Raw genomic sequence first — 18,176 nt, 5'->3', positions numbered from 1 at the left:
CACAGATGTATACATAAAGCAGTGTAGAAGTAAAAAAGTAAACAGTAGCTTAATCCCAGTCAGTCTTTCGATGCCTTTCCAAGAAACAAAAGCAAGAGAGAAAAATGATAAAATGAAATGATATATATATGCGCACACACACACACACACACACACACACACACACACACACACACACACACACACACACACACACACACACACACTTCTCATTTCTGTTCCAAAATGTGGAAGATGGAGAGAAATCCAATCAAGAAATTGTTCAATGATCACTCCAACAAACCATAGAACAAAGTACATTCATAAAAGAAAACGGCACGAAACAGTACAAATCCAAAGGAAATAAACTAAAATCAAAGTCAAGTATTACAGGCAGTTAAAAGACTTATGCATCAAAGAAGTGGTATCTAGTGAAGTCAAAACAGGCCAGAAAGACTCACTTCTATCTCACCCTGCATACATCGAAAAAGAAAAACTGACGAAGACTGGTTTTTGGTTGGAGATTGTGGAGTCACTCTCAAGCAGGCTGTAAAGCAGCCTTGAATCACACCTGTGTTGCTCCCTGACAAAGGAGGACAGACTGGAAAAACCAGTTTACCAATTAAGCTTTTAGGCAGAACAGGAAAGGCGGCTTGGCCAAGCCAGTCTAAGCTGACAACTTACTCTGACAGCCTGTATTTAAGTTTATGTTCTGATGTAATTGGAGTTACAGTACTGCTATGTGCAAGCCTGTGATGTAGCTTAAAAGCATACAAGAATTAACTGTTTAATTGTAGAGAAAATAGCTCAACCATTTTAAATGGACTTTAATATGAATATCTTAATATTCTATTTTAAGACTCTCACAATAGTTATGAAGGATATTACAATGCATGGCTTCTGCTAATGTTTCCAAATATACTACTTTTATCATTGTGGAATATGTATAATTTGACTTAAAAAGAGCGTATATATATATATATATATATATATATATATATATATATATGTATTATAGATCATACTCTGGACTGATATAATGTGACTAAAATTCCATTTAATTTGATATGCTGATGAGCCATTAGCAAAGCACTGAATGAGAGGTGTGTTACATCGCCTGGTTCACAGTTCCTGTGCCACCAAATGTGTACCAAAACATGCAGGTAACAAAAATGTCCACTATAGTCACACTATGGTAGGAATAGAACTAGATGAAGTAAGAAAGACCTAGGAGTCTACGTGGACTCCTCACTCTCCCCATCCAAGCAATGTGGGGAAGCAATAAAAAAGGCAAACGCAATGTTAGGGTATATTGTCAAAAGTGTAGAATTGAGAACAAGGGCAGTGATGTTCAGACTGTACAATGCACTAGTTAGAGCTCATCTGGATACTGTGGACAGTTCTGGGCTCCACACTTCCAGAAAGATATCGCTGCTCTAGAGGCAGTTCAGAGGAGAGCAACCAGACTTATTCCAGGTCTGAAGGGAAAGTCCTACTGAGAGACTGAGGAACTGAACCTTTTCACCCTGGAACAGAGGAGACTACATGGGGACTTGATCCAAGTCTTCAAAATCATGAAAGGCATCGACCACATCAAACCAGAGGAGCTTTGAGAGACAACCAGAGAGTTGTTACAATCTGGAACAAACTCCCCAGCGATGTGGTTGAAACTGATTTGGAAATATTCAAAAATAGACTGGATACGATCATTGCATCACTTAGTGATTAATGGACACCAAACGAGCACGACGGCTCAAATGGCCTCCTCTCGTTTGTAAACTTTCTTATGTTTGTTAATCACAATCATGACCGGATAGGCAACTGCCATGGGACCTCCGACCGCCAGGGGCCCCCTGACCTCTCTGTTATAATATATTTGTGCCGAGAAGAAATACATTATAATGAGAAAGTCTAATGTTTAAGCGCCATGTGGGATAACAACACTGCAGCTGTAAGACAATAAAACAACGGATCAATGAATCCAAAACAGCTACTTGAAGCCAAAGTCTCTCTATATAGTTTCTTTATTTTTAAGGAGATTGCTGTGTGTGCTAACGACAGCAACACAATCATTGTCGTAAATTGCAACAACACAACATGAGCTCAGAAGTGCCTTCGTGGATGGTCATTGAGTCTGAACTGGTCAGAGATCTGGACTTTGATGAGATATAAAGAGTGGATTCTCCAGGAAGAAACGAAGAAAGCACTATCTGAGGTAAGATGCACATGTATACCATGTGTGCTGTTATGATGTATGACCAATAACTTTAAGCACAGAATATAAAATACTTGTGGAAATGCATAGGCTATTTGAAGTATTTGCTATATACATGCCAATGGTTTGACTATTATTTGTGAATATAGATATGTCCATATATAATTGACAGAGGCTGTGAGGGCCCCAGAATTTGTTAACCCAGCCCTGAGCACAATGTAGGAAAATGGCAGAAACCATGGCATATTAAAATGCATTTTGTTGGCAATGCAATCCTAGGATGTACTTGAAAAGTATAACACATTCTTCAAAATACACACAGCAGATATGTCAAAGTGTAGATATGACTCTGATGTTTAAGGAAAAGTAATTGTATTCCTCCTTGGGCCAGCTGGTATCTGACCAGCCCTCTTTAAAAGGATGCGTGTAGCCCATGATGAGAGCTATTAGATATTTTAAGGACTAATTAGGTCTGAACAATGCCTGGTATATAGACCAAGCACTATAATGAAACGTCCTTATCAATTGCCATTGATCACCCATTATCAAATAATTGCCCCAGCATTTACTTGGGCAGCTTTTGAGAGTGTGGATGTAAGCGAATGGGTCATTATAATTCAAATGTTCCTTCAGTCTCTTTGTATATAATTGTGCTTTGATTGTGAACACTGTTTTTCAATTATAATGATAATCTTACCAGGTGTGAAAGAAGGAGAAAGCACATACGTCATTAAAAAAGTATTTATTAATGATACCAAATGCCAATACAAAAATGTAATTGGAAAAAAATGAAATTATTTTAATATATAGTGTTAAAATTAGACATTGCAACAGGAAAGAACACCCACAGAGATAGCTCCATAGTATGTGATTCAGGTTTTATAAATAACGTTGAGTTGTATTCCTCAGCAGTGGCAATGCCTAGGGCACATTTTCAGGCATATTACAAAAAAATAACTTTACTGGTTAAAAAAACACCTGTGACTTCACAAAATATATATTTTTAATACAAAACAGAAACAGGAGAAATGACTGTTGAGAGCAGGTGTCTTGTTTTAACAGGCACATATAACACATCTTTTTTAATTCCTAATTTTGATTCATAAATAGGTTTACATTTTAAAAGTACTCTAAAGGCAATTATAAATAAAAACCTGTTGTGAATGCTGCTTATAGTGAAATATTCTTTTTGGATTTGACAAATGTCAAGCATGACTAATGGCCTCTGCATTATTTTGCAGGTTTGGTTTTTAAAATTCACAGAATGAAGCTGATGAGAGGCAAAACTGACACAGTGGCACAATATATTGAGTTTGAATGGAGCAGATTGGTCATTTTAAATCATATTTTCGTGGAAATAGAATGTTACACACGAAATCAGAACATTAACATCAGTAGTAAGTGATTTAAGATAGGAAATGTTACATTATATTAAATATTATAAGAAAACATATTTTTACAAAAGTTAACTGAATCGTGTCTCCCCTCAGTTCTAAGAAATGGCTAAAGAGCTTAAAATATAGCCTAATAAAGGGGCATTTAATTTGGGGTTGCTGGATTTGACATGGCTTGAAACTCAGTTAATGTTGTGATGAAACGTTATCGTGGTTCACAATCAATCGCACATCTATAAATCTCAAATTAACACCATTCACATGAAGCAGAAATAGTGTCTGTAAAGATGTTCATGTTGATAAGCTACTATGTCAGTTATGATAGGACTTATGGAAAATGCCTGAAATGTTTTGTGCGCGCAGCATTTATAATACTGATATATTAGACTTTTGTGGCCCTCAGATACTGTAAGCCACCTGATTGTCAGTATTAGCTCTCCTGCAGCTAAATGTTATGGGTGAAATGAGCATGGTAGCAGATGTGGCAAGGATGAAGATGTTTTCAGAAAATGGCCTACTTTTACATGGTCCTGCTATTTGAAATCCACTTAAAGAGTATGTCGTGTATGCTTGTACACGTCCTTAAATAGTTTAAGTGTCTGAGAAGAGGTACTCCTGTCCCCAATACAGGGAAATCTGCTAAAAGATTATCTTCCTGAGATTTGAAAGATTTAATTTCATTAGTTAAGCACCATGTCCAGACTTGCTGGCTGAGTTTCACCGGGTGTATCAATAGTTTGGTCCTTTCCTGAAAGGATCTCTTCCCACCATTACGCTGTAGCACAACGAGGGGTCACATGTTCCCGGCTGTCCTGGGGCCCCAGGGCTCCCACGCGTCCCCTCTTCTCCTTTGTGTCCAGGAACCCCCGGCTTCCCAGAATGGCCTGTCGTACTTAACCCTGGGGGGCCCATTAAACCTGCGAGTAAAGTAAATGTCCATGTTACCAAAAAGGACATGTGGTTTTAACATTGTAAGAAAAAATAATAATAAATAAATATATATATATATATATATCTGTTCTACTCCATTTCTATGATTTGTCTTCTGTCAGAACACCACATTTTGTATATTGTGGATGTAGTTTAACCCCTTATGACCCACTCTACCAGTTAATTCAGTTTTAAAGGTCCATTGAATTCACTTTATAGTCATAGACAGTTTAAACTATCACTGACAGTTCAATGTAATGAGAAAATATAAATTGAATACAGATTTCTGTGCAGGAGTGAAAAAAACAGGAGTGAGCGGTCATTTCAGTGCTTTACCAGGTGGTCCCTGAGGACCCTCGGTTCCTGGTTCTCCCCTTCCTGGACTTCCCCTTTCGCCCTTTTCACCCAGGTCTCCTGTAAATGCAGATATCCATGTTTATTAAGAGAAGGTATGTGATAAGCTGTGCAACTCTTAAAACAAGCATATAAAACTGTTCCACACATCCCTTTAGTTACCTTTTTGGCCAGGAACACCAGGATGCCCAGGTGGGCCAAGTCTCCCTCGTAAACCATTTATTCCAGGTAGCCCAGGAAACCCTCTGGAGCCCTTTGGTCCTGTTTGACCTGGGGGTCCCGGAGAGCCCTCTCTTGTTTGACATTGCTCACAGCCCCGCGCTCTTCCGTTGTGCAGGAGTGAGGGGATTTCAGCTAAAATTAAAGCAGATAATGTTCTGTCATATTACTAATGCTTTGCTTTAGAGGTTTTCTATTCATGTCACACAAGCAGGTGTGTTTCTATGTTTCATTGTCCTCCGATCTGTTTCTATGCACTATGACAGAAAACACCATTGTTGTGAGGCATTATATACATTGTCACATAAATCCTTGTAGTTAAGGAGTTCTCATGTGACACCACAGAAAGTTCCGTTCTGTTTTAGTTAGTAAAGTTGAATGAAACTTACTTCTCAAGATATCCCTGCAGATTTGTCGAACAAACTCTTCGGAAAGTTCTCTTCCCTGTGAATGTGAAGTACAGTTTAGACCTGCACTGCTGCCCAGTAACCTGTAAGCAGCCATATTGGAAGCTGGGGAGTGAGGGTTCATCTCATTAAAACCTCTTCATTTATTAAAGATCTTAGACAGATAATTAGCAATTTCTAAAGGCAGTCTGTGTATGGAATTACTTCTTTGTGCGTACTTACAGGTCTCCCCTCTGGTCCAGGCGGCCCGGCTGGTCCTACACCTCCGTTCAGTCCTCTAGGACCTGAAGGACCCATCTGACCAGGCTGACCAGGGTCTCCCCTGTGGCCATTTTGACCTCTTAGGCCTGGTTCTCCAGGTGTCCCTCTCTGGCATGGCAACAAAACTCAATTGAAGACCGCAGTGTCCAACCTGTTGTCTACTGATGTTGCATTTATTCATAGAATATTCTATAGCTCTATAGTAGTTGTGTATGTGTTATGTGGGCAGAAAGAATGGCTCACACAGAAACCCAGAGCACAGTATTGCAACCTAAAGTAAAACATGAGGTGAAATGCCAGCATATAATGGCTTATTTATAAAATGACATACCTCCCCTTTTGATCCAGGTGGACCTGATATGCCCTGCACATTAAAAACAAAACAAAAAACAATGTGCTTAGTCTTGGGGAAAAAAAAACAATTGACATTAAAAGATATTCTTGTAGCAATTTAATAAAAAATGTTTGAGGTTGCATTATGTATTTTCCTAATTATGGATCAAATTTGATTGTCATTACATCAATTTACTGCAAGGGTTGTGCATTATTATTATTATTATTATTGTTATTTACACGCTTTTGTGTGACGAAGAAGAATTAGCTGTGATCTGTAAATCAAACATGCTTACCTGAGCTCCATTTCTTCCTTGATCCCCCTTTTCTCCTTTTGAGCCCTAATGAATAAACACTCTTTAAAAGTAGCACTGATATGTAGGTAGCATATATTAATAATAATGTTCTATTATATATTATGTTTCATGTTTTTTCTTTTCCAAATTAAATACTTATATGTGTATGTTGTGAGAGAGTACTTTGAAAGTCCTATTGGAATAAATATGCCAGTTCTCCAGCTTTCTTTTAATGCATAAGATCCACTATGTATTAAAATGCACCCATAGCTAATAAAGTCTGGTTTTAACATCAATTAAATGCAATTAAGTTAAGATGTTTAAAACCTTTTTTTTTTTTTATTGGTGCTCTCAAAGCAATATTATCTAAAATCGTAGTTTCATTTTCTCCACATGCTACTGTTTCCAAAGATCTTGTCCTCATTAATCGTTGGTTTCAAGCCAACATTTTTTCAACACAATTCCAATGTGCATAAATGAAATCAATCACTTTTGGTAGGATGTTGTAAACCTTTTTCTCTGATAACATGTAGATCTGTCGTTAGAGGATGGAAACTGACACTCCATAATCCAGTGTTCTTAAATAGATTCATATGTTAAATATGCAGGATGTGTATTTAAGCTACTCTTAGATGGGCTTTCAGTCAATTACATTTAAAAGGATGCTTGTTTATATTCACAGCTACCTAATCGCTATTAAATCACATCACTTATAAATCATGTGTATCGAGTATAAAATCTTGTGTGAAGTTTTAAGTTAAGGCCTAAATGCTTTTTGACATGACAGCTTAAAGGCCAGAGAATAAAGTTAATGAGACTGTGAGGAGTCTCTCGTGTACAGATGGTCTTTCCTGGCTGTGCTGCTTTGTCGAAAAAGTGTTTTTTGCTGGTGTAAATATGTTCTATTTGAAGAACAAATTCCTTGCTACAAAGTTATATTTTTGTTTATTTCTTAAGTGGTGGAAATAATACCTTATAATGGTTTTAATACATTTTTCAGTTGATGCTGTGCCAAAGAATAAAGTAAATCTTTTCCAGTGTTTCTGGCACAATGCATTTCCTTTGTTCTATCAGTGATTGTTGGGGAATTTAGTCATTAGAATAACTATAAACACTAATTATGCTGTGAAGAGTTTTCCCATGTTTGTTTTGTCAAGAATTACATTTGGTATAGTGGTGTTATATATCTTTTTTGCATGGAGGGGGCAGTGATTGAAAAGGCTGTAATTAGAGTGTTTTTGTGAATCTCTTTACATGCATGCATCATATTGCTTAGGGATTATATACTTGTGCATCTATTGCTGTTGTAATTGCAGTGTTTCTTTTCTTAATTTAAATTCTAATTGGAGTTCTGAACTAATGTCACTTTCAGTGGTCACTGTCTACATCCTTTTACAATACAATGTTGTTCAATACTTGCAATAATATTACCATTACACCTGCAAAACCCATTTGAATTAATAAGAAATATAATTACTTGAATGTTATTATTTCACACAAAAAATATATACATAATAAATACCTGACTTCCTATTTCTCCTTGATTTCCTTTGAATCCCTGGAAGAAAAATGAGTTAATGAAAATTGTTTATAAGCTTTTTCCTAATTGCTCTTTATAGGTGTAAGCAAATATAATCACAGTACAGTCTTAAAAGTTTAAAAGTCTGCAGAAACAGTAAATTACTTCTGAGCAAATTGAAATGGAAAATGCGAGAAACACAAAGATCCATTCATAAGCATTACCTCAGAATTTGTCAGAGCAACTTTCTAAAGCTTGTTCATAAATATAATTTAGACCTTTATTTACTTGTTTTAAAAAGTTTGAACATTAGAGCTATTCAGTAATTCAGCAAACGGACTCAAAAGTTTTAAGTTTCAAGTAAAAAATGATGAGGTTTGTGATAGTTATGAGCCCTTCAGCATTCACATTGGTTTAAGAATATTGTCACATCCAATTTTCCTATTATATCACAGCATAATTTAAAGTATTAATTTGTGAACTAAATGGTGTTCCATGGAGTATGTAATATAGGCAAGGCCCAAGACTGTGGGCTTATGACCACATGGATTTCCAAAGCAGACAGTCTGTCTTACTGTATTTACTTTAGACCCGGGCCAGAAAAGTTTTTGGGTCTGCTCTACATCATTTCACGGCTTGTGTGTAGTCAGATATAGTATGCAACCAGCAGGGAAAGGATAAGGATTTCGTTTAGTTAACACAGAAATAGAGAATCTTAAGTATAACACCTCCAGTGGAAAGGTCACGTTACACTGGGGAGTGTTCCCTGTCGTAGAACACAATGCATCTCTCCCAAGCCAAAGCCCACACTAATTCTAATCATCCAGTTTGCGTTCTTGTATTGGGAGAGCTCAATGTCCCATGCAGAAAGAATGAATACAGATAGTAACTTATTTAAACAATGTATAAGCCATTGTCTAACAGAAATACCTTGATCCCTCTTATCCCGGGCAAACCTGCATGCCCTGGCTGGCCTGCGACTCCCGGTTCCCCGGCTTTTCCCTGAATAAGAACAAAACTATTCAGTCATGCATCACAGCCACTTCTCTCCTACAGTGGGTTTAAATATGTTTATTGAAAGCAGACTCATTTGATCATTTTAAATCTATGCCAATGACCCTGGGTCTGTCAACTGATGGGATATGTATGCAGTAGATACAGACGCAGAACACACTCGATTTGGCTGAGTCAGCAACCCTGAGAGTGTAGCACTGGTGTGAAGCCAAAGTACAGAGGAGGGGCACAGAGTTAGTGGTGACATCACAGGCACACGTTGGTATGTAACGGGAGATGGATTATGTGTACGATTCAGCATGTTTACAATTGTAGGGGACAGTAAAACATTCCACGAAAAGGAATTTGGAAGTAATGATACACTTTCACCTAAGGTAGGTGTGGTAGCTAAGAAATGTGCTACACACAGAAAAGTAGAGCATTGTTTGAGAGGTAATACTGCATGTAGAAAAAGTTTAACATAGGTAGGGATTAAGCTATCACTCAATTCACATAACTAATATATACAGTAACATAAGAAGAGTCAAAGCTGTGTAAATGGATAGTAAACATTATGGATGGATGTAAACATTATGTCCAGGATAAACACATTTTTTCTTTTACCGTTTCCTTTTACTAAGCCAATTGAGATCTTTATAGGTTTTTCTTAGAGTTGTATGTTATGGTTTTAGTAATAAAATACTATTTGTTTCCAAAGTAGCCTACATTTTGGCGTCACTGTAGTGAACACATTTTAAGATTTCTCTTTTAACCACAACCAATCTTCTTGAAATTGCTTTTGGACCCTGGATATAAACCGCCACAACTTGGGAAAGTTTACATTTTTAAATCGTGGTTAGAAAAAAACGAATACTGTTATTCATCTTTTTATAGCATATTGATAAAATCCATTATGTCCATTACTATAAGTTTAATAGAAAATAATGTATATGTTTACCTCTGTTCCAATTGGTCCGGGCTGCCCTGGGTGTCCTTTTTCACCTTTGCTACCCTTCACATTGAAAGAATACACAATCTGTGAACTCCCCAATACAGAGTGATGTATCTTTCTAGCACAACACTCAGGATGTATATAGTTGCTAGCCAAACCATACCCCATTATCTTAATTGTCAATATTAATTTGGTTCAAAGTTATATTGGACCACTATGTTCCCTCTTACTGATTGATTTCAGCTTTTCAGTTTCCCTTATTAATGGTTGTTATAAACATATCCAGTAAAAACAGCTAACTATACTATATCAAAATCAGTGGTATATTTAAAGTAGAAAAAAAGCCTTTTCAGCTCCACAATTTCTCACAAACTATCAGTATTCTGGCTTGTTTGCTGAAAATCAGTTTTACATTCCTACCTATCAGCAAGTCATGTAATACATTATTTTTGGGAGAAATAGTATTACATCAGGAAAAAATAGGCCTTTAATAAATACTAACAACTGGATAATGATATTACATACATATAAAAATACTTAAATTCAATTGCCACATATTTAAAAGAAAGGATTGTTACCTTTGATCCTGGTAATCCAGACGAACCAGGCATTCCAGCCAATCCCATCTCACCCTTTGAAAATAAATGAAAACATGATAAAAGTAGCCTTGTTTAGGAGCCTATATACATATGAATAAGATAAATTGCATAATGTATGTGTTTACTTTCTGTGCCCAGCCATTATATGATATTATTAATATAATATTAACAGAAGGAAACATTTTAGAATATATGTATATGTATTTTTATTGAACTTACAGGCATTCCAGTTGAACCTTTTGTTCCCTTTTCTCCTGGTAAACCAGCGTCACCCTGCAATTAGAATCAAACATTCAAACATTGCTTTAGCTGTTCAGTCAGCGTCTTTATTATGTTTCTTGTTATAAATATCAAGAGACTGCTATTAAACAATTGTGGTAATCCTGCCAGCAAACATAACGACACATGAAAATTAAATAAGAAAAATTGCAGATAAATCCATAGTGTGACATGCTGTGTGGAAAACATAACTGAACTGAAAAAATGTGTTTAAATAACACCTCACAATATTAGGTTGTAGATTTGCAAACATGGGTAAAGCAAGTTAAAAACATACATACCTTTAGTCCGTTCAGACCATCATTGCCTGGCAAACCAGGCATACCCTGGAAATACAGAAAAAAATGTTACCATTGTCTGCATTAACAAACAACTTTTAATGTCTCTCATTACATATACACTGCCAAGAAGAAAGACCAATTAAGATAAAACTCCATGTACAATTCAAAGCCCAGTTATAAACAAATTGCATGTGAAGGATAATTTTTGTTTCACTGCATGTTTTATATTGTCCTAAACAATTACTGGCCATCTGGAAAGATTTTATATTGCGTTATTAGATTATGTTAGAATGAACAGGCTGAATTATGTGTTATGGACAATTAAACATTTATATATTCTCCAGAATAGTGGGAGACTTTCAACAGAAACTTAAAGAGCACAACTCTGCTTTAAATCAGCTTCACCACTTTGCAAACTAATGAGTAAGCAGTGAGATATTTCTGTGAATTGATATAGGCTAAGCTTGACGTAATTGACTAATATTGGCAATAGGTGGCGCAGTAGGTTAGTAGAATTTGTCCCTTTTCAACATGGTCAACAGAAATGTTACAAAATAGAAAGACAGAGTTATACTTTTGGTATTTTAACTTGAAAGACGAAGGATTGAAATGTGGTTGGGTGTCTCTACCAATCTGAATACGGTTAATAGAACAGATTTGTATTTATTTCAACACACAGTCCTTATTATATATAGTTAACACAGACGGGCAAATCTTTTTCTTTAAATGTTTCCACCTTAGACCTTCTTCATAACAATTGTGGTTACAGAAATCGGTAAATTCAGTCACATTATTATAATACAGTGCCTTTTCATGGTGCTCTTAGTGCTTTCTACTCTGTACTTAAATACTTCTATCTGACTAAAATATAATCTAAAACAGATCTAATTTGCAATTTTGAAATCACTAAGGGAAGTTCAAACCTCTGGATCTCATCACAGTTTGCAATGTGTGCCAATTTCCACCAAGTGGAACTGACAACGGGGATGATACGGAATAATTAATAGTCCATTGGCTTTGTCGAAGGTGATGTCATTTTTTGAGGAAATCCTCTGTAACGTTAACCTGATTTTGTGCAAAGCCACACAGCCAGAAACATGTTCTCAGTGCACAAGGGGGACCCTCTTAAAGTATGCATATGTTAACCAAAACTGCACATATATTTCCAGCAGAATAGAACAAATGGCATAGATTTAATAATAATAATAATTAAAAAGTTATGAGATGATCAGAAAACCACAGTACTGTACATAATAAACATATTTTAGACCAACGCATCCAAAATACAGGACCCCCACCCCCTTCAATAGTGTGCTTTTAGCAGATGCTCTATTTACATAATTATTTCCAAGGGGGCCTAAAGATAACAGTAAGTATAAAACCACATTACTATAGTCACATTCAACACAAAGAACTACTTGCTTGTTCAAGTCTTGTCAAGTCTGTTTTATTACCGTCTATTTCAACCAAGAGACAAAATTATTTATTTTCTTCAAGTCATTAGTGTTTGGAGGAACATTATGATTAATTACATTATTCAGCTTTTGTGACTTTATTTAACTGGAGAAATACAATTGTCATTAGCTTGATGTAATAATCGACTGCAAAAGTTAAGATTGAAACCTTACTAATTATTATAGGGATTTCATTATCCATCAGATTTCCCCTTAAAATGTCCAGTTCTGGCTTTGAAAGTCTTGCTCATTTCTGTCCTGCTGTATTGCCAAAACGACTCCTTTGTTGTGCATTTGTGAAATGTTTCTGAAGAAACTGCAGCTCTGAACGTTGGCCAGGCACGCTGGAAGCATGACAGGGCTGTTGTGAAATCTGCGTGAAAGAAGCTCCATCGTAACACCATAAATTCTGACAACGGCCTAGATCAAATTAAAACTTTGACCTACCCACAAATGGCAAATTACAAACTTGTATCCCATCATGTTTTGATTTATAAGTAGGACACATTTTCTTCTCACAGTTCATTAAACCATGACAGGATACGAGTTTGTACTTTGCGATTCTCGGGGAGGTCACTGTTTTTATTTGGTCAAGCCCCAAGTCAGGTAATATATTTGAATATCATTTGGTACACCTTGAGTTTATTTTACAGATGTCAACTTTATACATTCCAGCAGAGGTGGGGGAAAAACATGTGTATATTTTAAAGGTTTTTAAACTATTATATTACAAAAATCTTAGCAGCAAACTGGACTAAACATGGCATACATTAGTTTTATTTTAGTTGAGTTAATGCATGATTTGTGGACTGAGGAAAACTTAAGAGATCAGTGTTGCAAGTAATTCATATTTTCAGTGGAATCTGCTTATCTGGAAATGTAGGGTTGTGTCCAAGACTGTGGAACTACACTGTTTTTTTAATACTAAAAAAAGAGAGAAAATGATAGAGTAAGCAATATGGCAGTCCACAGAGTGCTATGAATAAAAATCAGACAAGTTAATGTTAATGAGAAACAGTGGAAGGTGTTTAAAATGCTTCAGGATGTGTTCCATGAACACATTTATGAAGCATTGCCAGTTTTTTGGGAACATTGCTTTAAGAAATGGGGAAAGCATAATAAGCACCAGGTGTGGGATTTATGCACGTCTTTAAAGGACGTGAGAATGGAAATACCAAACAACAACTACTACACCTAATGATAGCAGATATCTAAAAAGAGGATCTTCGATAATTTACAATAGTGTAACATCTGTTTTGCTGTAAATGCTATGGCTTGCTTGCTGCACAATCTCTTCTTCTTGCCAAACTTTTTTTGGTTCAAGTAGGTTTACAGCAAGCTGCATTCTTTCCACAGTAAAAACTACAGAAGTGTATATTAGGGTATCTGTAAAATTGTATTATCCCAACAATTTTTTAAATTCCTTCAAAATTAAATTGTTTTTATCCCTTGTACTTATTAAAAAAAATATATATATATATATATATATTTCTTTATGCAAATTAATTGATAGATCTTTTAATTTAATAAGCCAATCTCCTGACTTTTGCATAGCCTGTAGGCCTATATCAATGTATTTTAAAGTCAGTTAGTAAAGTACTGCATGAGCAATTATTATATTTTGAACTTTTAAATGAAAAGGATATGTTCTGTGTAGAGCTAGTAAAAAAACAATGAAAAATTAATGATTCCCTCGTTTTTTATAATTTGCCCTAGAGTGGCAAGGGCATCTGCCAAGTCACGAACGAAACCATAAGAAACTAATCCCTTATTAGACTATGAATTAAAAAAGCTGCCTAGCTATATTTCTATGCCAGTAACCATTCTCTCAAATGTAGTTAGTCCAGGTGACTTGGGTAGGCCTAACTGTTAGGTGTCACTGTGACAGAGATACTTCAGATAAAATGTGACTTTACAGTATAAGTGCAATTAACAATAATAGTCTGTTAATATGACCGTGTTGATAATACAGAACTACTCATAGACTTTATTGTTACTGTTACTGGAACAGGGGGGAGTAAAATAAATATGATTTGTTTCTTCTGTAGCATGACTCAAACCCACAATGTTTATTTAATGTCCCACCTTGCACCCAATCCAGAGGTATTTTCCCACTGAAGGCACTTGTGGGATATCCTCTTGTTCTTGTCCTTTCACCTCCTCCCCCTCCCCAAAAATGACAAACTGCTCATTATAAACATGCAACATTCAGAACATAAGAAACAGAACTGCCCCTGTTCTCAAGAAGTGTTGCACGTTCAACATAAATAAATAAATAAACTCATATTTAAAAGCAATGTCTTTGTTTTGGGTGCATTCTTGGCATGAGACGACTCTTTAAGATGCCAGCCTTTCAAATGCCTCCTGCTGCTTGGGCAAGCTTTGTGGCAGCCTTAATACATAGGAGATGTTAAAAGAGCATACATGAGGAATAGCAACCCCCTGCAGACCAAAAGGGTAATTGTATTGCATGCTTAGCAAAATAAGCGAGAGATAAAAGCCTTGCATGTGGAGCTCGGCAAAAGTAATTGTACCTCCATTGGAGCCTTTAGTACTCTGGACCACATGCATTCGAAAGTCTCTAGATCGCTTTCTCACATCAAATTGGAGGATGCCTTCAAATAGTTACAAATGTAATTAGATTTATTGAATTAACTCACCAAAGATTAGTATCAAAATGATGCCATGATTTGACTAAACACTGTTCTTTGAGACAATAACTGCTGCTTTTAGTTTATGAAAGTAAATCTTAAAATCTCAGAAATTGTAATTTTGTACACCATCTGTTTTCATGTTTGTGATGTTATATTTCCTGACTAATGGTAGATGAACCCTTTAGTTGTTTTTGTATAAATGTATATAACCTAAGTTATGTTAATAGGTACAGTTATTTACTTTTTCCCCCCATCTAATGTATATTTAAGAACATAAGTATTATAACTTAGTGAATACGGTGATAGTTGCCATCCAGCGCTCAAAACATGGCCTATAAGTCTACTGTGGCCCGATCAACCTCTGACACTGATATTCAGCCTCCTGGGATTGATACTGCTGAATTATTGGTCTCTAGCTTTTTTTCTGTATGTTGGTGTGGACTATTGGGAAATGTATCCTAAAAAGAACATATGGAAGACCCATCTGTTTTTAAATGAACAGTTGAGTAAATAGAGTTTTTTTTAAATTAGTAAAGCATATTTATTTAAAATGAACATCCTCAAGATAATTTAGCTTTTTGGTCACTTTTGATACTAAACTGGTACAGATGTTTGGCAATTCTAATTCCAAGTTTTCATTCTTGAGGGGATTGTAAAGGTCCATGGAAACATCTTGCAAAATAACTCCCAATTCAGTTTCTAAATCTTCAGGAACTTGGAACAGTTAAAAGGACCCTCTTGCTGCAATGCTTGGGATCAGAAACAAATAAACTAATGACAATTATTTTCTTTAAATATAGACTGTTGTGTCCACATCAGATTTTTGTCTTTCATTGCAACTACATTGAAAAAAGGAAACTGTGTCTCTGCAGCGTGGTTCGAATCTCGCTCTGACCTGCAGACGCTACACCAAATAATAATGTCCTTCTTTTACACAAGCATTAATGTACCAGATATTGGTTATGATGTTAGACAGAAGTAAAACAGGACATATGCATTTGTTGCCAGGGAAATGTGAGAAAACACATAATATATTAAACACCCTTCAAAGCTCTGAATAATATAAGCAAACCTCTAAAGGTTAATCTACAAGGTTACCACACACTGTGTACAGGGACCAAGCCAGACAAAATCCAAGATGATTGAACATCATACAAACAAAGTTGCCAGACAACTCAAAACCTGCATTTTCAAAGCATTTACAACAACCTAAGGACTGCACATTTCAAGGCATAGTCATTTAAAGGAATCATGATGTGTTGCTGAAAATATATTTGCATCATTCTCATTGTGTGATGTCATTATTTTTTTACTGCCTCATATGTCCCATGTTTTCCTCTCTGGTTCACGAGTGAATCTGTGGTAGCACCAGTAAGGCGGTAGGTGGTTGATTTCGTAACATTTAATCAATTTCCCATACATTTTCGTAATCTTTGTTTCTATATAGTTAATTTACGCTGTTGCTGTGGGGAGGAAACCTAATTAATTCAGTCTTGTTCCACTTTTGAGAGCATCTGAGATGAATTAGATTGTGGCAACTCAGAAAATAGAAATTTGTTTTTGATATAAAGTTTCCATACTTTTCTTGGCTTACAAACATAAGTAATAGATAGAAACTCTGTGTTGAAATTTCTCTTCTAAACTAAAACCTAGAACATATTTGTTTTTCTGATACTTTTAACCATTGTATATGCTATATCTAACTTTTTACACTGTTGAGCTTTAGTAAACTAATAACAGGCTCCAAAGTAAACCAAGAGCCTGTTACCAGGAGTATAATAAACACACAAGGGTGTAAACCATTTGTCTGATCTCATAATTTATCTATTTGTCTGTTTTTCCTCTGGCTTGTAATGAATAAGACGAGGCGATCCAATAACAGGGTTTGCTGCAGGAGAAAGCGGAAGGTCTGACTAAGCAATTTCCCCTTTTGGAAGATGGACATTCCAGAATTATCTACACCTTCTAATTCAAAAACCCTTTAAAAACAGATAGTCAAACACAATACACAAATAATCAATTTCTGAATGAGTAATTCCATAACATACAGTCATTCACTGTGTTTAGAATATACTCACAGGATGCCCCTGACGCCCATCTGTACCAGGTATACCAGGATTTCCAGCTTCACCCTAAAAGCACATGAATAATGGAAATTGGTTTTAGGAAATCATAGCATTGCCAACATTTACCATATATACAGTTAATTCAGTAGAAACTGGCCAATATAACTGACATTTTAAGATCAAAGTGACTTTCTTTGTTTTTAATAGGAAAATGTTTTAAATGAAATACTGGGGACATTTATTACTATAATTGATATTACTAACAACTTCAAAGATGAAATCTAATAACTGGCTAACCATTCTAAATGTTCAGATATCAATCATTCTTCTACAGTAAAGGGTATATAAATAATTATTAACTAATCATTACATCAGCTGCAGGCTTAATGGAGAATAAAATATGTTGTTGGAAATATGACAATACAAGTGATTGCAGTTAAATAAAAAACTAAACTACAGCAGACTTACTTATTATGTACTTATTATGACAATCCTACAAAAGGAAAATGTGGGATACATAAGCTTATCTCATGTAAGAGAAATACATTTTAATTATTTATACTTAATTAGTACTCAGTCTGCAAACTCACTAACATCTCAAGCATGAGGAAATTATAATATATTGTCTAAGACTCAAAATACTAAGCATATAATCTTACGTGCACAGTGTAGGCATTTCCCATCTGGTGATCAAGCACTTTCCCACTCTGTGTCTACAGGTTATACTTATCATTTTAATTTGCATTAAAACACACAACGCTACAGGTGCAAGAATAAATTGCAGAGCTCAATGTATTCAGTTTGGACAGCTCTTGGCTGTGTTCATTACATTTTTTTTTAAATCCCCATGACTTAAATCCTTTTACTTGAATCAGTTTCACAGGACTGATAATGCAACTGAAGTTTCTCTCAAATTCCCAACACGTCAATTGATGGCAGGTTTCTGTTAGCCAGAGGCGTGTACTCGATGGAAAGATGCCATTGAGTGTCG

General features: G+C 35.7%; 1 protein-coding gene and 1 long non-coding RNA gene across 3 annotated transcripts in view; one reads left to right on the top strand and one right to left on the bottom strand.

Annotated features, from left to right (window-relative positions):
• The first annotated feature begins 1,889 nt into the window (after nt 1–1,889).
• The window catches only part of LOC136718999 (uncharacterized), an 85,895-nt gene continuing 69,608 nt past the window's right edge, over nt 1,890–18,176 (top strand). For both annotated transcript variants that reach the window (XR_010805338.1, XR_010805339.1), the window contains exon 1: nt 1,890–2,194. This is a non-coding gene — a long non-coding RNA (uncharacterized LOC136718999). The remainder of the gene's footprint in view (nt 2,195–18,176) is intronic.
• Nucleotides 2,922–18,176, bottom strand: part of col21a1 (collagen, type XXI, alpha 1) — a 37,055-nt gene continuing 21,800 nt past the window's right edge. The window contains exons 16-29 of the mRNA XM_066696920.1: nt 17,198–17,251; nt 11,012–11,056; nt 10,671–10,724; nt 10,431–10,484; nt 9,859–9,912; nt 8,838–8,909; nt 7,911–7,946; nt 6,389–6,433; nt 6,091–6,123; nt 5,721–5,867; nt 5,481–5,535; nt 5,035–5,226; nt 4,855–4,932; nt 2,922–4,505 (exon numbers count right to left, since the gene is read on the bottom strand). Coding sequence (XP_066553017.1) covers nt 4,318–4,505; nt 4,855–4,932; nt 5,035–5,226; nt 5,481–5,535; nt 5,721–5,867; nt 6,091–6,123; nt 6,389–6,433; nt 7,911–7,946; nt 8,838–8,909; nt 9,859–9,912; nt 10,431–10,484; nt 10,671–10,724; nt 11,012–11,056; nt 17,198–17,251 — 1,107 coding nt within the window. The 3' untranslated portion in view covers nt 2,922–4,317. The remainder of the gene's footprint in view (nt 4,506–4,854; nt 4,933–5,034; nt 5,227–5,480; nt 5,536–5,720; nt 5,868–6,090; nt 6,124–6,388; nt 6,434–7,910; nt 7,947–8,837; nt 8,910–9,858; nt 9,913–10,430; nt 10,485–10,670; nt 10,725–11,011; nt 11,057–17,197; nt 17,252–18,176) is intronic.

Source organism: Amia ocellicauda, chromosome 23 (genome assembly GCF_036373705.1).
Source record: "Amia ocellicauda isolate fAmiCal2 chromosome 23, fAmiCal2.hap1, whole genome shotgun sequence".
In the NCBI taxonomy this organism is placed as follows: domain Eukaryota; kingdom Metazoa; phylum Chordata; class Actinopteri; order Amiiformes; family Amiidae; genus Amia; species Amia ocellicauda.
The sequence above is the reverse complement of the archived record's forward strand: the minus strand, read 5'-3'. Positions and strand labels throughout refer to the sequence as shown.